This window comes from Microchirus variegatus, assembly GCF_963457635.1.
Source record: "Microchirus variegatus genome assembly, chromosome: 19".
Lineage (NCBI taxonomy): Eukaryota > Metazoa > Chordata > Actinopteri > Pleuronectiformes > Soleidae > Microchirus > Microchirus variegatus.
The window spans coordinates 6,067,572-6,092,622 of record NC_139820.1 but is presented as its reverse complement, the minus strand read 5'-3'; the positions used below and the strand labels follow the sequence as shown (position 1 = coordinate 6,092,622).

Here is a 25,051-nt window from a genome sequence, read left to right as displayed (position 1 = left end):
ATATACTATGTCGTCCAAAATCTGACAATTTTTTTGAAAAACGTTTTTTTGGTCCAAAACTTGACAAAAACGTCATACTATACTATGTAGTACGTCATACTATACTATGTCTTGAAAATGTGGCCATTTTTGGAGAAAAAAAAATTGGTCCAAAATTTGACAAAAACGACATACTATACTATGTCGTCCAAAATATGACAATTTTTTTGAAAAACTTTTTTTGGTCCAAAAATTGACAAAAAAGTCATACTATACTATGTAGTACGTCATACTATACTATGTCTCCAAAATATGGCCATTTTTGGAGAAAAACATGTGGTCCAAAATTTGACAAAAACGACATACGATACTATGTCGTCCAAAATCTGACAATTTTTTTGAAAAACGTTTTTTTGGTCCAAAACTTGACAAAAACGTCATACTATACTATGCAGTACGTCATACTATACTATGTCTCCAAAATGTGGCCATTTTTGGATAAAAAACATTTGGTCCAAAATTTGACAAAAACGACATACTATACTATGTCGTCCAAAATCTTACAAGTTTTTTTGAAAAACGTTTTTTTGGTCCAAAACTTGACAAAAACGTCATACTATACTATGTAGGACGTCATACTATAGTATGTCTTCAAAATGTGGCCATTTTTGGAGAAAAAAAACATTTGGTCCAAAATTTCACCAAAACGACATACTATACTATGTTGTCCAAAATCTGACAATTTTTTTGCAAAACGTTTTTTTGGTCCAAAACTTGACAAAAAAGTCATACTATACTATGTAGTACGTCATACTATACTATGTCTCCAAAATGTGGCCATTTTTGGAGAAAAAAAAATTGGTCCAAAATTTGACAAAAACGACATACTATACTATGTCGTCCAAAATCTGACAATTTTTTTGAAAAACGTTTTTTTGGTCCAAAACTTGACAAAAAAGTCATACTATACTATGTAGTACGTCATACTATACTGTCTCCAAAAATGTGGCCATTTTTTGAGAAAAAAATTGGGTCCAAAATTTGACAAAAACGACATACTATACTATGTCGTCCAAAATCTGACAATTTTTTTGAAAAACTTTTTTTGGTCCAAAACTTGACAAAAACGTCATACTATACTATGTAGTATGTCATACTATACTATGTCTCCAAAATGTGGCCATTTTTGGAGAAAAAAATGTGGTCCAAAATTTGACAAAAACATCATACTAAACTATGTAGTACGTCATACTTTACTATGTCTTCAAAATGTGGCCATTTTTGGAGAAAAAAATGAATTGGTCCAAAATTTGACAAAAACGACATACTATACTATGTCGTCCAAAATCTGACAATTTTTTTGAAAAACGTTTTTTTGGTCCAAAACTTGACTAAAACGTCATACTATACTATGTAGTACGTCATACTATACTATGTCTCCAAAATGTGGCCATTTTTGGAGAAAAAAAAATTGGTCCAAAATTTGACAAAAACGACATACTATATATACTATGTCGTCCAAAATCTGACAATTTTTTTGAAAAACGTTTTTTTGGTCCAAAACTTGACAAAAACGCCATACTATACTATGTAGTACGTCATACTATACTATGTCTTCAAAATGTGGCCATTTTTGGAGAAAAAAAAAGTTGGTCCAAAATTTGACAAAAAAGACATACTATACTATGTTGTTCAAAATCTGACAATTTATTTTGAAAAACGTTTTTTTGGTCCAAAACTTGACAAAAACGTCATACTATACTATGTCTTCAAAATGTGGCCATTTTTGGAGAAAAAAAAATTGGTCCAAAATTTGACAAAAACGACATACTATACTATGTTGTCCAAAATCTGACAATTTTTTTGAAAAACGTTTTTTTGGTCCAAAACTTGACAAAAACATCATACTATACCATGGAGTACGTCATACTATAGTATGTCTTCAAAATGTGGCCATTTTTGGAGAAAAAAAAATTGGTCCAAAATTTGACAAAAACGACATACTATACTATGTCGTCCAAAATATGACAATTTTTTTGAAAAACGTTTTTTTGGTCCAAAACTTGACAAAAACATCATACTACACTATGTAGTACGTCATACTATACTATGTCTCCAAAATGTGGCCATTTTTTGAGAAAAAAATTTGGTCCAAAATTTGACAAAAACGACATACTATACTATGTCGTCCAAAATCTGACAATTTTTTTGAAAAACGTTTTTTTGGTCCAAAACTTGACAAAAACGTCACACTATACTATGTAGTACGTCATTCTAAACTGTGTCGTCCAAAATTTGACAAAAAAGCCACACTACAGTACCTCTTTTTTCACAAAATTTGGAAGACATACTAAACTATTACTTTTTTTTTTCAAAATTTCGACAACATACCTTTAACGACATCCATGTTTCTCCACCAAAAATGCAGCACGTCCGCATTTACTTGCGTGATTTTGCTTACATCCCATAGGAACAGGTGGGCGTGACGAGTGTTTGTCCAGCACATTATCAAACACATTGGTTATTCCATGTTCAAAAGGAGCACAAACAAAGCTCCTTTACATTATATATATGGTTATTTTAAACTAAACAGGGAAGCTCTTACTATATCTCATGGCTGAATAACGGTGTGGCTCCTTTACTGATTGCTCAGAATGCTTTATTTAAAACTTCATTCACTCCAAACATCAGCTGGTGAAAAGACAAACAATAAAATTAATAAAATAAATACAAAATTGTACTCGCAAGAACATAGGAATTATCCCTCTTTAACTCCCCCTTTTTTTACCCTTTAAAAATTAAAAGCATTGCTTTTGAACAGATGACCTACCACAATAAAGGTGAGACAAAATTTAAGTAATTAACATTTAATATATAAAGAATGACTTAAAACAAGTTTTAGAGTGAAACAACAGGATAAAAATGTTTAAAATAATTTAAACATAAAAAAAAAAAAAAAATTACAAACAACAAAATAATCAATAGTGAAATGTTCCAGGGGAAAACAAACATTTATCAACATATCCTATTCCATATCTATTTATTGCTAGTTTTACACATTTTGTCCTGGGGGTTGAATTCAAATCTAAGGGACACAAAAACAGCAACTTATAATAAGTTAACATTAATGCTCTGTCTGGCAGACGGATGGGAATAAATAAAAACAGCAGACATGAAAAGAAAAACACAATTATACATGAGTCAGGAATGTCAGTGTGATAAAGTAAAGGTAAACAAAAACAGAATATCCCTTATTTCAGTTTATCATGCAGCACCTGTGCAAAATCTGGTGAATAGATATTATATACCCATACAAAGTTTGTCATTTATTTTATAATTACACAAAATTTTACCTGACAACCAGAACAAATATGTGGAACCTTGAGTTATGTGGACGTTATTGGAATTCTTCATATTGTCAAGTTTGTCCCTTTTTAACGAGAAAACAACAACAGCACAGATATCTTAAGAAACCAGCAGTTACCACTGTCACAGCAATGTGACAGAAATCTGAACAAACAGTATTAAACGTTTGAATATTCAACACAAGGATAAGGATATAGACACTTGGATAATGGAACGCAGTATATTCACAGAGACTTGAAGGGTGTGCCGTCAGGTGGTAAATTGGGGCATTGCAACCAACCTCCTGCTGTGTTTTAAGGCTCATTTCCAGCAATGATTTCACCACAAAATACCAGGAACTTCGAGTACACAGAACCCTTCCATACCATAGTATGACTTTTTGTACAATTTTGGAGGACTATGCCTTTTTTGGGAAATTTTGGACGACATACTATACTATGACTTTTTTGTAAAATTTTGGACGACATACCATAGTATGACTTTTTTGTCAAATTTTGGCAATTTTTCCCCCCTTTTTTGTCAAATCTCAGACGACATACTATACTATGACTTTTTTGTCAAATTTCGGACAACATATTATACTATGACTTTTTGTCAAATTTCAGACGACATAGTATAGTATGACTTTTTTGGACGACATACTATCAAACACCGTGGAAGACGAGGGAAAATTAGGCAAATAAACAATATTCAGTGGTGTGGTCGCTGCCTTCATGCAGGTGTGAGTGACTTGCCCTTCTCATCCAGCTCAGCATTATCGACATCGAGCGGCGTCTGTGCTGGACCACTTTGCACCGGAGGTGGACAGAGGGACGTCTGGTGATGGTCACACGCGTCCAGGTCGCTGGTGGTCGCAGAATCGCTGAAGATCGTGTTTGAGAAGATGGAGTTGAAAGTGAACGAGGAGCCGACAAGTGACTCCTGCACGGGGGACTTGGAGCAGTCGGCGAGGACGACAACTGCTGGGTCTCTGGGAGGTTTAAGAGGAGGAACTGGCTCGCGTTCATTGTTTTTAGTGTCTGGTTGTGGTTGTTGATTCGGACTTGCCGTCTCTTTTTGACTCCCTTCTGAAACTGGGGCTTGGAGAGAGTCCGTCTGAGCTTTGGCCCTGCAGTCGCTGTTGACACTGGAGCGCCGCGACGAGCCCTCTGCTGTCGATATGACATTACTGGCTCGGGGGAGGCTTTTCGGTGACCTGGGCCCTTTGAGTCTCCTCTCTTTCCCAAGCGGGGTGGAGAAGCAGTTGAGGCACCCGGACATTGACGACGACTTCCCCTGCACATATAACACAGTGAGCGGTGAGCAAACTGACACGTGGGTGGTTTCAGTTTTGCTCAAGCCCGATTTGGCTCCGCCTGAATCTGATGAGCGCCGTGTCATTTTTCCTCTTGACCCCTTCCGGATGCTCCTTGTACCCCTCGTGAGCCAGAAGTCCTGAGAGACCCCCGGGTCTTTCTGTTTCGGTACAGGCTGGTGATCTGAACTGATGGCAATGGTAGAAGCTTTGCTCTTGTGTTGAGGGGTAGAGGCGTCGATGGGCGACTGGTGGGAGAAGGACGAATGGTGCGACGGAGGCTGCTGGACAGGGCTGCTGCCGTTTGACCAGGGCTCGTTCTCCATACTCATGCTGAACTCACCGCTGCTCTCACTGTGGGCTCGACTCTGGGCGCCACTCGGAGCTGGAAATAGATTATGATGTTTACTAAAGAGTTTTCCAGTACATGAGCATACACAGTACCGTTCAAAAGTTTGGGGTCACCTATACACTTTTTTTGTATTTCAATTAAAAGTCACACTTTTATTCATCAAAAGTGTTGCAAAATGAATAGAAAATATAGTCAAGACATTGACAAGATTAGAAATAATGATATTTGCTTTCGTCAAAGAACCAGCAAAACTGTTTTCAGCTGTGCTAACATCATTGCACAAGGGTTTTCAAGGGTTTTCTAATCATCCAATAGCCTTCTAATAGTATTAGCAAACACAATGTACCATTAGAACACTGGAAATGGGCCTCTATACACCTATGTACATATTCCATTAAAAACAAGACGTTTGCAGCTAGAATAGTCGTTTACCACATTAACAATGTATAGAGTGATTCATTTAATGTTATATTCATTGCTTTTCCTTCAAAAATAAGGACATTTCCAAGTGACCCCAAACTTTTGAACGGTACTGTATATGCACACACTTTAATTCCAGCCACGACAACATCTGTCAACTGCGTTAAGCTTTAATATCGTTAATGACCGACAAGGGGCAGCAGAGGGAAGTCTTGGAGTAACAGTTGTTGGCCTGGAGATTAATACAAAACAAGGTCATGATGACGATTTGATGGATTTACTGTAATTCCTCAGCTGGTAATACATCTGTATGCTTGCCGTTTCATCTAAATGAGGCTTTACCGTGATTCTGTAGCTCATCATTGTCCTCAAATCCAAGTGGCACAGCACTATCATTCGAATCCTTATCTGCGGGACATAAAACAATAATCACTGAACGGTCCTCAAAGTCATATTTTCAACACATCCTGCTACTGCTACTACAAAATAAAAAAAAAATACTATTCTGTTTTTTATTCTAACTTCAAATTAATGAAGATGACGCCAAGCAAACGCGTGGTTCATGGATGCCTCTACCTGTCACCCACAGCTCAGACCGGCCCGACGGTGGAGTGGTGGATTGATGGAGAATGGACAAGATGGAGGTGGTAAGGGATGACGTCAGTGGGCCCTTCATTTCCCCCTCTATGTCAGCCCCTGCCCACGAGGCCGCGGGAGAGGCCAAGCTGCTCATGGCTGCGTGGTTGGAGTGAGAGATGGTAGAAATATGGGAGGAGGTGGAGGAGGACGAGGTCGGAGGTAGTAATGCAATGGGAAGCTATGAGGCACTGCTTTTGTGGTGCTGAAAGCATGAAGACAAAACCACTCTCTATAGATCAGTAAATAATCTGTGTTGTTTTGGATTTACTGAGTACACTGCTTATGTGTACACTAGCTTAAGTATATGACAACAAACCCTTTTTAAACCAGAAACTGAAGTTAGTAACTCTCTCCCAACACAAAAGTCTTACTTGAGTGACAGAAATAGTCTTAATATATCAGAATTAACAGACCAGATTAGCAAAATAATCTTCCCGTCCCTTAGCCACGGAAATTTCAAAATGGCCGCCATTTCCAGCCATCTTTTACATCAGAATTTCATTTCCTGGGCCGATTTCAGTGATTTTGATGTCAAATGATAGGTGAAAATTCTAATTAATACATTAGAAATGCTTTTTATATCTCATATGGAGAATGAAGTTAAGGTTTATTCGCATTATAGATGTGAATGTGGAAAAATGCTATGTGCTATTTGTTGCTAACATTTTGTTTGTTGTATGTATGTATTTTGGATATTTGGAATAAACGTTTTGCTGGAATAATGTTGTGTTTGTGCATATTTTGGACATTATTCTAGAAAATATTCTGAATAAATGGTAGATAGAGATATAAAAAGGATTTATTATTTAGAAATGAGAAATTTTACCCATCATTTGATACCAAAATCACTGAAATCGGCCAAGGAAATGAAATTCTGATGTAAAAGGAAATGGCGGCCATTTTGAAATGTATGTGGCTAATGGGATTTTTCAAAAGAACGAGCCAAAAGGTAAATTCAGTCAAATTTTGGAGCTTCTTCCCACTTTGAATTAGTGTCATGACTGAATTTCGCCATGGACGGACACATTATTTAACACAATTTTACACTCTGATGATGACAACTCCAATTTAAGCTAATATAATATTATCAGTATGCTATGTGTGATGTGACAGATGAGAAAAATGTGAATTTTAATCACGTTAGGAGCTAAAAGACACTGCACCACAGTCTTTCTTACACATGGATCGACGGAAGATGGACTTGACTTTGTCTCTGTCCTTCAGCCTGCTCCTCATACGGGGAAACATTCTCAGTGTTGCTTTGTTTTTGTTCGCCGCAAACACGGACGGACGGACGGACGGACGGACACGTGAGCGAGGAGGAGGTGATGATTGGAGGGAGGTGAAGGATGCAAGCAGACAGAGAGAGAGAGACAGGAAGGGAAGGAAAAGACAAGGGAGGAAGGTGTCAGGAAGTAGGAAGGGCATAAAGAAGTACAACACAGGTGAAAGACACAAGGGACACACATTAGTGTTTGAGGAAAGTTCACACACATCATGCATTTATGAGGAATGACAGATCGGACAGAACGCACAATATATATAAAGGTAACTTTTGAGTTGTGTGTTAACCCTTAATATGTCGTGTTTGAAGATGTTCAGTGCGGACGAAAATGCACGTCGTCCGACAACTTACTGTTACTGTTCCGCCTGGGTGAGGCGGCGCCGCCCGGCGAGGTGAACGGCGAGCCGTCCGAGCTGTTGTCGTGACGGGACGCGTGCGGCGGCTCCGCGGCGCCCGAGTGCGTGGGCGTGGGGGGGCGGCCCGTGCTCACATGCTCCCTGCTGTTGGATTTCAACAGCTTCTTCAGTGTCAGCGCGATCCAGTTTCCACGTCTGGAATAAGCGAGCGAGGCACAGATACAGTATAAATAAAACAAGTTGACCCATTTGCACATTATGTAATCGAATAACTGGAACCAATATAGGTAAGGCATTGTGAGGGACAGCTTAGGAGACAAGAAGACGAAACTAAGTCCCATTAGTCAGCAATGAAAACCAGCTATAAAGACTAAACCTGTTAAAGAGATGGCCCTCTGTATTTTAATGTGTATTGGGAAGTCAGACAGAATGGAAGTATTCAACAGTAGATACCCTACCTATCAAAGGTTTGGGGTCACATAGAAATGCTTATTTTTTAAGGAAAAGCACTTTTTTTCCAATGAATATAACATTAAATGAATCACTCTATACATTGTTAATGTGGTAAACGACTATTCTAGCTGCAAACGTCTGTTTTTAATGGAATATGTACATAGGTGTATACAGGCCCATTTCCAGCAACCATCTCTCCAGTGTTCTAATGCTACATTGTGTTTGCTAATCGCATTAGAAGGCTATTGGATGATTAGAAAACCCTTGTGCAATGATGTTAGCACAGCTGACTGGTTCTTTGACGAAAGCAAAAATCATTATTTCTAATCTTGTCAATGTCTCGACTATATTTTCTATTCATTTTGCAACTCTTTTGATGAATAAAAGTGTGACTTTTAATGGAAAATACCCCCAAAAATTGGATAGGTGACCCCTTCACATCGCTGCTCTCATGACACTGCTTTTCAGCCATCAAACAAGGTTAACAACTCGCCGCTGATTGCCAGAGTCAGTTATTCATTGGCAACAAACACAATAACATGGTTGACACTTTTGCAGACGACTCACCTGCGAGGAGGCGAGGGCTCATAAAACTTGTACTGGTCCATTATCTTCTCCTCCAGCTTCTCCTTCTGCCTCCTCAAATCATTAAGCTTGTCGCTGAACAGAGATAAGCACGAAAATAGATCATCAATTACACGCCCCGATCCAGGGTTTTCTGGTGTCCTACATCGTCTGAAGATATTTAAAACACTGCAGCTTTAATGTGTGGGCTCATTTACAAAAATAGCACATTCTGCTTCAAATGACAACAACACGCTAGATCCTCCTAGATGTGTAATGGTAAAATTCAACTTCTCCGTCCCAGAGCTACATTTGCCCATCACCGATAGCCACCCAGTACAGAATACCAGGTCCTTTGTGTGTAATGTATTGTATATTGTGTATTGTGTCTAGCCTGAACCTTCCTGCCAGCTCCCCTATACCTACAATAGACAAGGAGGTGTGAAAGCTCCTTCTGAAAAGGTAGAGTCTTTGTCTATTGGAGGAATACGAAGGGGGAGCTGTGTGTTCACTTTGCTCGGGGTCTTTCTCCAGCAAAGATCACTCCTGTGAAGATTGACCATTTCCACAACAGATGCTACATTTTCTTGACACCGCACCACTGTATTACACAATATTCTGCTTACATATACTGTCGCTCCTCAACATGAAACAGATCTTTGCTCTCCATGCTCTGCTCCAGCAGCGTTCGGTTCTGCAGCATCAGGGTCTCGATCTGGCCGAGCAGGTGGCGATTCTCTTCCTCCAGGTTGCCCTTCAACTGGCTCAGCAGCTAAAAAAAGACAACCCGGCGTAAGTGAAAGAGGACAGATTTACGAGGCCGTTCGCGATTGCGCCAGCTCGCGTCCGTACCTCACACTGGTTGCCGAGTTTTGCGGACGCGATGTCCAGCTGCTGAAACTCCTTCTTGAGCTTGGAGTAGTCGGCCTCCAGCCACGTGTGCTCCAGCTTGGCCTCGTTCAGCTGGCTCTTGAGCTCCTTGTGATCGGATGTCAGCGACTCGTTGTCGTTGAGGAGCTGGCGGTATGTCTGGTTCAGCCTGGGAAAAACAGTGATGACAGTATCAGGATGTGTTTGATGCTGTAGATCAGGGTTCTTCAATCCTGGTCCTGGGGACCCATGTTGGGCGGTGGGTCCCCAGGACCAGGATTGAAGAACCCTGTTGTAGATGATCATGTGTGGTGTCCGTAGCTGTTTTCAGTCATGACCTCCAGGTAATATGTGGATATTTGGCGCACGGATCTTCTCCAAAGTTTGCCAATCACATGATAATCACATCGGTGAGAGGGATTCCCAACAACAAGGGTAGGAGAATCTCCAGAGTGACTTCTGTGGACATTTGTGTCCAGAAAACATGTCTGAAACTAGCAGCTAAAGTGCTAAAGTTTGTGAAGAGTGAGCTTGCTCACCAGTCCTTCTCATCGCGCAGTCGGCAGCATTCAGCCGCCGTGCTCTTGTGCTGCTCTTTCTCCAGACTCATCCTTATCTGCTCCTCCCTCAGGGCTTTCTCCAGGTCTTCTAGCTTGACTCGCTGCTGCAGCAGGTTATTGTATCTACAGCCAGACACAAAACACACATTAAATACAGGAATCTCATACCCGGGACACTCCAATAGACAGAGCTCTGCCTATTCTCCACCCCCCCACCTGTCCTGCAGTGTGCGATGCTCCAGCTCCAGAGTGCGGTGAGCGTTTTTCAGACAGCCATGTCTGCCCATCAGGGCCTCGTCCTCCATGACTTGGCGCTCGTGCAGAGCTGCGAGGCGCTCGTGATCCCGCAGCAGCTGCTCGTAGACGCCGCGCAGCTCTTCGCGTTCGCGTATGGCAATGTCCCGCTCGGTTTCCGTCCCCGACTGCTGCTGCTGCAACTGAGCGTTCTGGGCCATGAGGGAGGCGCTCCGTGAGTTCAGCGTGGATTTCTCCACCTAGAGCAGAAAAAAGTTGAATTGGGATCAATATGGTTTGAATGTCTGCAGCAGCTTTGAGCGATCATCAAGACAAGACCATGGCCAACTTTGGCAAGCCTTTCTTCACAGACAGGACTATGAACTGTAGCATTACTGTGCTACAACATACTGTGAGTTCTGGTACCTGCAGGTTAGCATTGTGTGTCTGCAAGGTGGTGTTGTTCTCCTGCAGCGAGGCCGCCTGTCTTTGAAGGGCGAGGATCTGAGCCTGCTGACTGTCAGACTGATTCTCCAGCTGCTTCTGCTGCGCCAGCATAGCCTGGCGCTCGGCCTCCAGTGTTGCATTCTGTATTCAAGAGGTGCAGATACAGTGTAAAGAGAGGATAAGAGAGGATGTTTATAACCCACCACACACCTTAAAACTCCAGTGCTGAACCGCTATTGCCCCCTGTGGACTTCCAAAACAGTGCAGTTTTATGGGTTCGCCATCCCTAACCTTGCACAGGCACACAGATAGGCATTGCATTCTGATGCTATGATGCTTCTGTGCTTAATATATTGTAAATCTGTCTTTTAATATAGCATCACTTGTCCACACTGCATCCAGAACACCTTCTACTGAAGGTCCAGCTTTGTTTTTAGCAGTAGAATCCACACCAGAATCGTTTTCACGGGTTCCTCTTTGTGTTTTCAGCCACTCTCTTTCAGCTACTCTTGCTTTACTTACGCTGTGTGCTTCTTCCTTAGTCAGCATTGTGTGAACTTATTTGACAATGGCTAGACTGTAGCAGACATAATTCTACTAATAGGTCTACAGAGGTTATTCTCTAGCTTTGGCTTTGACTCACATTCCTCTCCACTTCAATGAGACGATCTTTGAGCTTCAGCAGTTCCTTCGTGGCCTCCTGGCTTTCACGCAGCCATTCGCTTATTGCTTTGCTGGCCTGTGAAGGAGGGTTGGGGCTCGACGCCGGCCACTCCTCTTCCTGCCTCTGCTGCAGAGCTTCATAGCTCAGCTTCACCTGTGTGATGGGGAAAAGAGTCACAGTACTTGAATTTGCCAAAAGAAAATCATTATTTTCAGCTTTTCGTAGTACTAATACTTACAGCTCTGAGCTCGTGACGCAACTGTTGGTTCAGGGCGGAGGATTCCTGCAGACGAGCCTCCAGAGCAGCGATCTTGTCCTCTTTGATGTGAAGAGAGTCTTTCAAAGACGACTCCAACTCTGACTCCAGCATCTTGACCCTGCTGCATAGAGTAAAGAAGGACATTGGCATTGAAACACTTCTCATTCCTTATCATGTTAAGGTTGCAGGATTGAATAGACAAAGTTTGAAAGCAGTATCTGAGCACCTGTTGTCTGGGGACTCATGTTCAGTCTGCTCTGTGCTCTCCTGGCTCAGGACCTTCACCTCCAGCTCATGGGTCAACCTCTCCAGGTCATTGTCTCTCTGCTGGGTCTTAAGCTTCTCACTCACCAGCTCCTGGAGATAGACAGGAACATGAATAATTTCATTTACTCATCATTTGATCTCAAATATGACAACCTTAAACGTACGAAAATTGGCTCGATCCGAACTGGTGACATTTTTTTAAATAAAATAATGGAAATTTAGTTACGCCAAATTTCACAAAATTTGGAGGGAACATTGTTCGGCCCAAGACAAACAAAACATCCTCTTGAGACCATGACCTTGACTCAACAGGAAGTCGGTCATCTTGGATTTGGCGAACTTGTCTGAGGGTGTTTATCGCAGCAACACAAAAAACGCGTCAATAGGGAGTGGCCACGGCAACCATCTGGAATTTCGCCGAATTTCAATGACTCGCCACGAAACACGAAACGCGATATAACCTCGCCATACTGGAGCAGACCGCCGCTGAACACGTCTACCAATGCGAACTTGACTGAAACATGATGTCGGCCATTTTTAATTATTATTAGAATTATTATTATAATAGAAGAATCCTTTCTATGGTTCAAGTTCACATAAGGACATCAACTGAATGAAAGCTTTCAATCAAAACAGAGGAACAACTTCCAAACACATGACTAGGTAAGTATTGATACTGTATGTGTATCAACACCATGATACACAGGCACCTGTAGTCATCCTATAAGGGAACATCAGGGAAATGTCAGAACAGGTCGAGGCAGATTTATTTTGTCAGTCAGCGTTAGCTCGACAGCATGCGCGTCCTGCCCTCACCTCTCTGAGCGTGGCCAGGGTCCTCTGGTCGATAGCAGTTTGCTTGCTCAGTTCCCTGTTGTCTCTTTCCAGGCCTTTGACCCTCTCAGCAGTCTCCCTTAAGCCCTCTGCCTCCTTCACGAGCAAGCGCATCTCCTTCTCCAGGCTGGCCATGCAGACATTACTGCTGTCTAAGTTGGCTTCCTGGATTTCAGCCTGACACAGAGGGAACAGTCTATTTATTTACAGGCAATGCAAGTGCAAAAAGTGCTAGATTAGTCGTTAACAATGTGTAGAGTGTATTTCTGACTCATTTAATGTTATATTCAATGAAAAAAAGTGCTTTTCCTTCAAAAATAAGGACATTTCTAAGTGACCCCAAAGTAGTATAATCCTTCCTTAGACGAGCAACTGACAACTTTATGCTCAACTTTGCTACCTGTTGGCGAAGTCGCCGGTTCTCCTTCTCCAGCTGCCTCTTGTCCTTCTCCAGAGCCATCGTCTCCTGCTCCAGCCTCTGCTTCTCCGTTTCCACTTGCTCGAGGCGTCTCGCAGATATTCGAAGCTCCTCGAAAGAGGCCTGAAGACTCTGGTTCTCTGCCTCCAGCTCCTGCACCTCTGCCTCCAGACGTTGGATTCTACGGTCTGCAGCAGAAATACATTCATTAGCAGTTTAATCCAAAAGTTCAATTTTTTACGGTATTTGATTGACAGTTATGTACCAGTGTTGTCCAGAGAAGTCTGCAGCTGCTGATTAACCGTTTCCAAAGTCTTACACTTAGCTTCCAACCTCTGGATGTGCTTGCTGGCATAGGAGGACCTTAAAGTCGCTGGCTGTCCTGTGAAGATGCCGTCGTGGCAGGGACTGCTGCTCTTGGAGCCCGGGGAATGATCACATGATCCCACAAAACAATGGAGCCTGTTGTGGATGTTTTCTAAGACTTCCAGGTCGGACATCAGCTCTTTGAAATGACCGTCTTTGCCCGTGTTCTCGAGTTGTCCCCTTTCTTGAATATGGAGGCGAGGATGATCCATGATCTCACTTTGGACTCCCACCGTGTCTGGTGGTGGCCGATGGGAGTTTGAGTCGCCGTTCAGACTCTGCTGCATCGCGGTTCTGTGTGGGAATACATCAGTGCCGTTTTCTGTATTTGAGCCGGTGTGGAGCCCTGAGGTGACACGGTCACACTCACAGTGGTGACTGTGTGTGGTAGAAGCTGCTCTGAGTTCCTCAATGGTCCTCAGGAGACCTTGGTTCTCCTTCTCCAGCCTCAACATCTGACTGCGGGTCCTCTCACTCACTTCCATACTCAGGGTCTGTTGCCCTGTACACAAAGAATGTATAGAGTGTATTTCTGATTCATTTAATGTTAGATTCATTGAAAAAAAAGTGCTTTTCCTTTCTACCATCTCATCATCCATCTCCTTCATGAACATGGTGTGTCACTACTTCATCCTAACACCAGTCCTTCTTACCCTGGGAGTTCTCGGTGGTCTTGGAGATCTGCTCTAACTCCCACCCCAGATGTTGTGACTCCTCCATGCTTCTCCTCTGATCCAAGCACAGCGTCAGGTTTTCCTCCTGCAGCTCCTCAACGCGCCTCCGATCGGCCTCTCTCTCCTGAAGTGAAAAACACAAAGTGATCGGAAAACAACGCGGTCCGAGCGGAATGTTAATACACAAGGCTAACATCCATGTCTGCTCTGACCTGTTCCATGTCATGGACCTGGGCTTTAAGCATCAGACTGTGTTTCTCCAGCTGGTGGAGTTTATCTGAACGTGCCCTCCAGCCGGCCAACTGATCCTCCAGCACTTCTTTGGTCTCCTGCAGCACCCTGTTATCCTCCTTTAGCTCCTGAAGAGCACCCACACAAACACAAAGCCTTTCTCAGTATTTCCAAGGTTCTGAACAAATGAGAAATAAAAAAAACAGAACATTTATCCTCAGCATTTGCCTCCACTTTGGTCTTGTAGAACTCCAGCTTGTGCAGTTGCTCTCTGTAACGGCCCACTTCGCTCTCCAGTTTGTCCGCTTTGATGGCTCGCTCTCGCAGGGTGTCCAGCTCGTCGCGGTACGCTCGGGCTGCACGTGCGTCCCCAAGCAGTTGGACGTTCTGGCGAAGGTTCATTCAGAAGACAGAGTTTTAGCAAGAGCTGCTAATTTGAGCTTGATTTTAGCCTAGTGTGGCATCCCAATGTGTTTTTTTTGACTAGTTATCTCATGTCATTGTTCATATTTTTTGAATTACGTAGGCTCAAATAACCCAATCTACGTGAACAGGGGTTGCATACACAAACTACACCTCAGAGGATTACAACCATGAATATTTATGTGTCTTTAAAAATCACTGTTTTGGTTTTAAGACTTAAGAAAAATGACAAACCCACTGAACGCTATTGGCTGCTACCAAAACAGTTAGCAGACAAAGATGATGCTTAATTGGCAGTGCATACAGTGATCAGATGACCTAGTTTAAGTGGCCAAACCTGTTCCGTTATATATTAAACCCATGTACCATGCTAAATAGCACAACAAACCCAAGCCACAAAGCATATAAATACAATTTTACATCTCCCGTTTAGATAAACCCACGAGATTTACATGCATCTCCATGTTCAGTGGCTTAAATTTGCCGCTCTGCAGCAAAGTATGCCGTGCATTAATCTGCGTGTAATCTGCACAGTGGAGGTCAGGAGGTCACCGCGGTTCGCGGTCAGAATAAGACGCAATAACTTCAAAACCTCCTGCTGGATCCTCTTCAGCTCCGTCTCCATGTTCTCCTGCTCGTGTCTGCAGTCCAGCATCTGTTCGCTCTTCTCCTCTCTGGTGTGGAGAGAGAGAGAGAGAAGAAGCGAGCACGTAAATAACAGTGCACTGTTTACAACTTTGTGGCAATACTTTTATATACTATGAGGCCTACACGGCTGAGAAGATGGGGATGGAGGTCAAAGATGGAGCTAAGATCCTGATCAGACCATGGATTACAGTGGGCTGTGCGTGAGTATGTGTGAGTGTGTGTGTGCTGCTGCAGAGAATGCAGAGTAATGTGGGTCAGTGTTAGTGCACAACCATGCAACCTGCCAAGCCGACAAAAATGTGGGCCAAACTCCCCGGGCGTCTCTTATGCTGTAGTATCCCTCTCTCTATTCTCTCTCTCTCTCTGCCTCTCATTCACGCTCTGCTGGCAGCTCCACAGAACACAGGCCACCTTTTCAGCAATAAACCACAAGATAAACTTAAACTAGAAAGTTCTGACCATAATCATAGACTAATTGCGTGTTCTTTATCTGAGATGCTGCTGAATTATATTTGCTCTTTGAACCCGCTCGATACTCACAGTTCTTGTCTGAGTCGCCTGATCTTGGCCTTGGAGCCGGCGAGCTCCACAGCCAGGTGTTGCTGAGACCCGGCCTGCTGCTGCTGCTGAATGCTGGGAGAGAAGCTGCCCGACTGTGGGCTGATGGGACTACTGAGCAAACTGACCATGCCCTCCTTCTCCTGCATGAGCTTCGCTATAGTCTGCAGGGAATTAATGAGAGAGGAATATAAGAGGTTAGAAATGACACTGTACACACTGAGTAGAGTCTTCTCAACTCAACTAATCTCAACTCAACTCATCTTATCTCAACTCAACTTATCACAACGCAACTCATCTCACCTCGACTCAACTCATCTCAACGCAGCTCAACTTATCTCATCTCAACTCAACTCATTTCAAATCATCTCAACGTATCTCAACTCATCTCAACTTATCTCAACTCAAATCAACTCATCTCAACTAAACTAAACTAAACTAAACTAATCTCACCTCAACACAAATCATCTCAACTTATCTCAACTCATCTCAACTAAACTAAACTAAACTCATCTCAACTTATCGCAAAGCAACTCAACTTATCTCAACTCATCTCAACTCAACTAAACTAAACTAATCTAAACTCATCTCAACTTATCTCAACAACTCAACTCATCTCATCTCATCTCAACTCAACTCAACTAAACTAATCTCAACTTAACTCAACTCATCTCATCTCAAAACTCAACTCAACTCAAATCAACTCATCTCAACTCAACTCAACTCAACTAAACTCATCTCAACTTAACTCAACTTATCTCAACTCAATTCTTCTCAACTCAACTCAACACCCAACTTATCTCAACTCAATTCATCTCAACTCAACTCAAAACCCAACTTATCTCAACTCAAAACTTTCTAGATTCTAATTTACATTTACATGTAAACGTTGCACGCTTCAGTTTAAATAAACAACAATAAAATAATATATCCACCTCCATGTGCGTGTCCCTCTGGTCCAGCAGGTGTCGGAGGTGTGTGGCCATGTTTCTGGCCTCAATCTCCACCTCCTCTGGGTTCATCTCGCTGGACTCCAGCCACTGCAGGTCCAGCACGTTCTCCTGACTGTGGGTCAACTGGTAAAACACAGGAAGGGATGGCTTAAGCTACATTTAATATAGTATAGTTGCAGGTCATTAGTGGTTCTAAAACCAGACTCTAAGATTCATATTATACAATACAATATTTGTGCATCTAAACACACTCAGAGACTATCTTCTGTTTCTGTTGTGTACCTCCTGAATGTGTGCAGCGATTGCAGCTTTGGTGTCAAAGTCGAGCGACTGGATCCTCTCGATGTACTCCTCTTTCTTCTCGCACTGGACATAAACACAAAGAAATAGTAAATCAGCTCCTGCTCTGGCTTCATCTTAAGAGGTGAAGAATGTGTGCGTTTTACCTGGACTGCACATCCCAAAAGCAACAGCAAGAGCTTCTTCATTTCCTCCAGACTTTGTGCTGTAAGTAAGGATCATTATTTCTTATATTGTCAATGTCTTGACTATATTTTCTATTCATTTTGCAACTCTTTTGATGAATAAAGAGTTTTTAAAAGAGCGTACCACAGTAAGGAGTTCTGTTAAGCAGCAACACGTTTGGCAAAGGAGTCATGATTAACTGTCTCAGATTATCCTGCAGGAAAAAAGACAAGCAGAGAGAAGAACAAGGGTTAAGAAAAAAAAAGAAGCACATTTTGGCCTAACTGGGCTAAATAAAGCATATGTTAGGCCTGGAGCCAGTCCGTCTGAAAGGACAGGAGCGTATGTATGATCCGCACATAGCAGCCGCCTCAAAACATGTATAGAAGCGAGGCCAACAAACGCACCCGTGTGCTCTGAATGAGAGGCCGACGGAGCCAGTTTCCCCGGTGCTGCAGTGAAATCCACCAAAACTGTGCGGTGCAGCACAGTTTACGGCTGCAAGTCTGTGTCTCTGTGGTAATGCATGCGAGTACGGGAGGCTTTAAGCGCCGGTGTCATCACTTAGCCTCCTTTTTTTTTAATGCAGCACTGAACCGACAGTCACTGCTGCACTGAGAGCAGATTAGGAAACAGTTTTTGCAGAAGGAAATCAGTGTCTCTTTTACTTTATCTCTGCCGAACTTAGCAGCGACGGCGTGACGACGATGATTCTGTGTCGCTCTGCTTTAACATCGCTTTCTGTGCCGATGACACAGATGTTGAACTGGCTCGATATTTAGGCCATGCATCTTAAGAGGAACGAGCTCATCGTCTGCAGGGACACGAGCGAGTTTTCGCCCGCGCGCACGCCTGATCCACTGAGAGCGTGACGCAAAGCTGGGGTTGAAAAAAATAAAATCTCTGTCGGATATAGATCACAGAGACTATGGAGGCCCATTTTTGCCCGCCAGACAAAAAAAAGAGGTGAAACTAAACCTTGATAATAAAAATATCCTCAGATGTGAGATAAAAAGTCATAATTATGAGATAAAAAGCCACATTTTGAGATACAAAGTCATGATTATGAGATTAAAAAGTCAAAAGGATGAGATTAAAAGTCAGCATTATGAGATAAAAAGTCAAAATTATGAGATAAAAAGTCAAAATTATGAGATAAAAAGTAAAAAAATTGAGATAAAAGGTCAACATTCTGAGATAAAAAGTCAAAATTTTGAGATAGACAAAATTATGAGATAAAAAGTCAAAGGTATGAGATAAAAAGTCATAATTATGAGATGAAAAGTTGAAATAATGAGATAAAAAGTTGAAATTTTGAGATAAAAAGTCATAATTATGAGATAAAAAGTGAGCATGCGCCTCAATGCCTATCTCATTCCTAATTATGACTTTAAAGCTCATAATTTCGACTTTTTATCTCATAATGCCGACTTTTTATCTCAGAATTTCCACTTACTTTGAGGATATTTCTATTATAAAGGCTAAGTTTGACCTATTTTTTTCTTTTCATTCTGGCAGAAATGAGCTTCCATAAGAGACTGCAGTTTGTGTGTGTTACATCACAACACATTATAAACTGCTGAGGAAGATCCAAAAGTCACCTGATAATAAGTCTTGATCTGCTGGACGAGGAAGTTCAGGTTGTGGATCCTCTGACTCGGATCTCTGCTCATGTTGTTTGCAGCCTGAGGAGAAGCTGAGGGATTTCTGAACACGGGAAACAACAGAACAGAAAAGCATTTCATAGACAGTTTTTCAGTCATTGAAATGGGACGAGAGAAAGTGGCGACTACAACAAGTCTTGACTCTGCCATCGCCATGAAAACATGCATGAGGTCTCTATTCATTCCTAACTTTAGCCTGCGCGACGTCATTCCTTCTTCAGACACCGAGCAGGACTGTTTTCAGGCCAAACGACGCGACGTTAGACTTTCCAACCCAGTGAAGTGTTTCTTCAGCTGGATTCTTGGGCTGTTGGCTGGAGCCTAATGTAATCTGTCACTGTAGTCTGGAGCTGAACTGTCACACAGTTAAGTCTATGGGTAAATGAAGGACTCCATATATATCAATATAAATACTTATTTATTATTGTTACTATTATTTATAAATTTTATTTATTAATTTATTAAAAATAAGAATAATAAAAAATGTAATTTAATTAAATAATAATAATTAAAAACTATATATATATATATAAATAAATACTTTTTTTTAAAATTTATTTATTAATATATTTAATATAATAATAAAAAATAGATTAAATAAAATAATAATAATTAAATAATATAAATACATTTAAAATGTTGCATGAAGCTGTAATTTACTAGATTGAAAGTACTTTTTTCCCAGTCATTTTTTATATGCTACAATCAGAATATACAGAATATAGGCATTAAAAAAACTAGGTTTCTTTACACTTTACAAGAATGAAATAGAAAAAGAATTGTAGCGCAAGTATAGAATATATACAAAAGTAAAAATCCGATAAAAATCCAATATAAAATGATGGATTTTGTGTTTTATTACTACATTTAAAGTCCATTTTATATATATTTTGTTACTACCTTATCTTTTGCACTAATAACAAATGCACTTGTCGTACAATGGCAATAAAGATATTCTATTATATGTATATATATATATATATATATATATATATACATATGTTTTTTTCTAATTATTGGAAGTCTATCCATATTATATGGATATATTCATATTCCAGGGTTGTGAAGCAGACACACTGTAATATAAACCACCTGAGATGCTACCTTGCTGCTCTGTGCATCAAATATTATTTCGTCTGGACTGTTTGTCCTGCTTTTGACCCCCCCCTCCTCCTCCTCTTCCTCTCCATCTGTGTCCCACTGCCTCTAAACAGCATCAGCAAGGCCCTAATCCCAAAGGGTCTCCCAATCCATGAGATTATCCCACTTCTTCCCCTCCCCTCGCCGCAGCATTGTTTATTGCTGGTTGTTGTGACCAAGGGGGGCGAATAGTGTTAACTACAAGTGTACTAGTCACTAAGTTTAAAGAAATATATATATTATTATTTGGAATGTCTTCATTTAAATACCTTAAGTATAGTTGAAGGACAAAATCTGAATATCTACACTCATAAATCATATCTCTGATAAAACTGCAAAGTGTCAGGTGATCACGTGTCAGTTTTTGTTAGGGTGAGTTGTCGTCGCCCCCCCATAAGAACATAAGGGCGATTCATAATCCCTTAAGTAGCATCTTGACAGTCTTTATGATGTCCTCCCAGTCGCCAATCCTCAGATCAGACTGTGCTTCTCCAAGTTTCATGCTAATTCCGACATCCATTTGGGCGAAAACCTTAACCTGTAAGTCACGAGGAAGTGCGGAAAAAAAAAAAAAGGGTCTCCGCAGACAACAAAGATGTTATTATTTAAAAAGCGACAGACGCGACAAAGACGGCGCTGTTTACTGGCGTCTGGGATCAGAATGTGATACTGTATCAGAACAGAAGAGGTTTTAAACATGTAATAGCTGGAGTCTGGACGAGAATTACACATATTTGTAATTCTATTCTTACTCTGCAGAAATCTCCACACCTGTATTTTGACTCATAATCCCAGATATATTGAACTTCAGTTATGGATTATCACAATTTAGATGCAGATAGTTCTACATTTTAAAGGGCCAGTGTGTGAAATTTAAGTCAAATTACTTAAAAATGAATGAATTGTTGTTTTTCTATTTTGGACGAGCACAACCTAACATCTTTTGACTTTTGATGCTAACTGAAGGCTACAAACTTTCTCCAGCGCTCTTGTAAGGTAAAGGTGAGGTGATATTAAAATGCAACGTGCAATTTCACATCTAAATGTTGCATACTTTACCACAAAGCACCTTTAAAACTAATCGGTTTGGAGCTTTTTCTTTCATGATCAAAACAAGATTTCTGATTGTTTCAGCTTCATTTTAGCTTAGCATCATTAAAAGTGAGTGGACAAAAACGAGACATTTGACACTTAATGACATTTTACGGGCCAAACGATTACTCGATTAATCGCGAAATCAATCGACAGATTAGTCGATTTTGAGAATAATTGTTAGTTGCAGCTCTAGATAGATAAATAGTCGAAATTCTGAGATAAAAAGTCAACATTTTTAGATTAATTCTAAATTTTGAGATAAATAGTGAAAAATTCTGAGATAAATAGTCATAATTCTGAGATAAAAAGTCAAAATTCTGAGACAAAGTCAAAATTCTGAGATAAAAAGTCAAAATTCTGAGATAAAAAGTCATAATTATGAGATAAAAAGTCGAAATTCTGACATAAAAAGTCAAAATTCTGACATAAAAAGTCGAAATTCTGACATAAAAAGCCGTAATTATGAAATAAAGGCATAGTTATGAGATTAAAAAGTCAAAATTCTGAGATAAAAAGTCATAATCATGAAATAAAAAGTCATAATTATGATAGAAAAAAGTGCACATTTGCCTCAGCGCCTCATCATTTCGAGTTTTTATCTCATAAATTCAGCTTTTTATCTCATAATAATAATTTAGTTGCAGCTCTAGATATATCATCAACAAACTTCACTCAATCAAATAAACATTGGGATGAAGAAACAATAGTATTATTATTCTATATACAATAAAAACTTAAATGAATGAGTAATAAATTGTAAATAGATTGTAATAATCAGCCTGGATTTTCTGGTCATAACAAGAGAGGATACAATAAGTGACTTTTCATAGAAACTTTCATTTGTCCCTCACAGTTAATGACAGATGTTGTGTACAACAGACTTGAAAACACTGGCTACTAATCTGAACATGATCCATCTGGACTCTGGTCAGACCACTTACATTTGTGCCATGATGTCATTCAGAAAGACTCCATCCAGTAATTCAGTGAAGTCCACATGCAAGCCTTCATCGTTGGGCACAAAGGTCCTCACCTGGAGGGAAACACAACAACAGTGATGATGATGATGATGAGAGATCAGTGTTCAACAGGGAATCAGAAATCTCTCTCAAATGACTTCTTCTTCTTCTTACCCAAGTGACCAGTGGACTCAGCATGAACTGACCCAGACTGGACAGAAACACTCCACTCTCCATCTTTGTCGCCACACAGATCAACTCACACACACACAGGAACTACATGTTTAGAAGAGGAAGAGGAAGAGGAAGAAGAGAACCGGTGCTGCAGAAGCGCATCACTTCCAAAATCGTCCCACATCCACCTCGCTCTAAAAACTCCATTTACTGCGGTTACTGCGGCGTTTTTTACACGCGTGCGCGCGCACGGGCTATTTTTGGAAGTCAATCCACGGATGCATTTTTAACGAGCGATAATGTGGCAAACAATTCACACAGTTTTGATCCCGCAAAAAAGCGAGACAAGCGCGCTGCTCATCCCTGTGCTGGTCCTGCTGGTCCTCTGCTGCTGCAAAGGCATCTGCCCCCACCTCCACACACACACACACGCACACACGCGCACTCGCGCACACACACACACACACACCCTCCTCCCAACATCTCTGCTCGTCATAGAAAGAGTTGGCACGCGCCAAAAGTACTTTATTTAATTGTAAAATATATATAAATATATATATTTAATATAAATATAAAACATTTTTTTAATAATAGTAATACATATACAAAACATATACACATATATACATGCATATACATACATATATTTATATATACATAAATACATATATATATATACATACATGTATATAATTTAATTAAAAAAACAACAACAAGGAAATAATAGTATTACATATACAAAACATATATACACATATATACATGCATATATAGACATATATATACATACATACATATATATATATATATACTTACACATACATATATATATATATACACATACATATATATATATATACACATACATATATATACACACATATGTATATATATATATATACCCATGGTGGTCCCTCCATCTTACACCCATGTAGTGTGGACAGAGTACAACATGGACGTGAAAGTGGGCACATTTTATTCGTATTTTTATTTATTTTGTAAAAGACAAAAATAAAAAAGTAATTTTCAACGAGCTCTTAAATATTCTGACATATGATTATAAATAAACCTGAGGTCCCTGAGTTGAAGTTGGTGCTGCAGGTGTGTGTATAATATATATATATATATATATATATGGTGCTGTAGCGCCCTCCTGTGGTTGAGCCTGGAACGAAATCTTCTTATTTAGTTCTAGTGATAAATGATATCATATGATACAATATATTTCAGATAAATACAAATGTATCTTGGTAAACATTTAATTTGAGCTTTTCTCTTATTTATTACATTGTTATTGCAAATTAAAAAGTGATTAGAAAAGTTTAAAGAGCAACATATCCAATTGTAAGTTAAAGTACATATACACTTAATTACTTTACTTTAGTATTTGTACTCCATTTTCCGTCATGTCATTGCTTACTCCACGACTGAACTTATGAACTACTGAACTATATACATATATATATATACATATATCTTGCATATCTTAAAAAACACAGGAAGTAGACTTTTATCATAAGAACAGCGGAACCAAAGTTGGGCAAAGTTGTCCCTCACTAATGTGTTTTGGGCAGCTTTGTTTTTCTTGTTTATTGTAAAATTGATCTTAAAAAGTCTTGAATTTAACTTGCCTTAAGCTGGAAAGTTGGAATTTACATGCAAAGCTCGGCCACTGCTTCCCTGCACGGTGAATATGGAAATAAACAACAACAACAACAACAATTAGGCAAAAAGGTAATTTTTTTTATAAAGACAGATGAAAGACTTTCAATGAGATGAGATGAGGTGATAACTGTAGAAGCTACAGTATACTGCACACTCGTGTGTGTGTGTGTGTGTGTGTGCTTGTCATTCAAATTCAAAGTCAATGATTGGATGATAGGCAGTTTGCTCTCACGTCAAGCCCCCGTACTGTATGTGCGTTAAAAAGTTTATGAAATACAAATTCAAAGTGTGGATGAAAACAGTGCATCGTCATGAAATGCTGAATGTGAGATGTTTTTTTTTTTTACACATAGATATAATTATTATTATTATCATATTGTTTTGTCCCAGTATATAGTTTCGTATTTGAATATTGCTTTCGATATTCATGCAACAGTACATGCTCTCGTAACAGTCGACAGGTAATTTGGGCAAGACACTACAGGTAAATTAATAAATAAATAAACAAATAACTTCACTTATTTTTATCTCCAAACATGGTCATTCCGCTGTTCCAGCTTCAACGCTGTGATAAAGAATGGTGAACAATAAAAGCATATAGAATGTACATTTCTTAAAATATGTAATAATTTATAATTGTTGATTAATTATTTGCATTTGGTTTAGCATATGTATATACATATATGTATATATATATAAACATATATATATATATATGTATATGTATGTATATGTATGTGTATATATATATATATATATATATACATATATGTAT

General features: G+C 40.0%; 1 protein-coding gene across 1 annotated transcript; it reads right to left on the bottom strand.

The window, feature by feature from the left end:
- Positions 1–4,056: 4,056 nt before the first annotated feature.
- On the bottom strand, positions 4,057–22,674 carry LOC310940656 (girdin-like; the record flags this gene model as incomplete). Its single annotated transcript, XM_083905645.1, has 29 exons — positions 4,057–5,024; positions 5,754–5,819; positions 5,988–6,146; positions 7,229–7,309; positions 7,687–7,886; positions 8,712–8,804; positions 9,335–9,480; positions 9,561–9,747; positions 10,118–10,261; positions 10,355–10,632; positions 10,799–10,960; positions 11,463–11,636; positions 11,722–11,863; positions 11,969–12,099; positions 12,826–13,020; positions 13,244–13,449; positions 13,527–14,129; positions 14,281–14,425; positions 14,514–14,660; positions 14,761–14,919; positions 15,548–15,629; positions 16,144–16,325; positions 17,097–17,237; positions 17,397–17,480; positions 17,561–17,619; positions 17,724–17,793; positions 19,181–19,286; positions 22,420–22,511; positions 22,612–22,674. The coding sequence occupies 29 exons, from the start codon at positions 22,672–22,674 to the stop codon at positions 4,057–4,059; spliced, it is 5,265 nt and encodes a 1,754-aa protein (XP_083761771.1).
- Between the last annotated feature and the right edge of the window lie 2,377 nt (positions 22,675–25,051).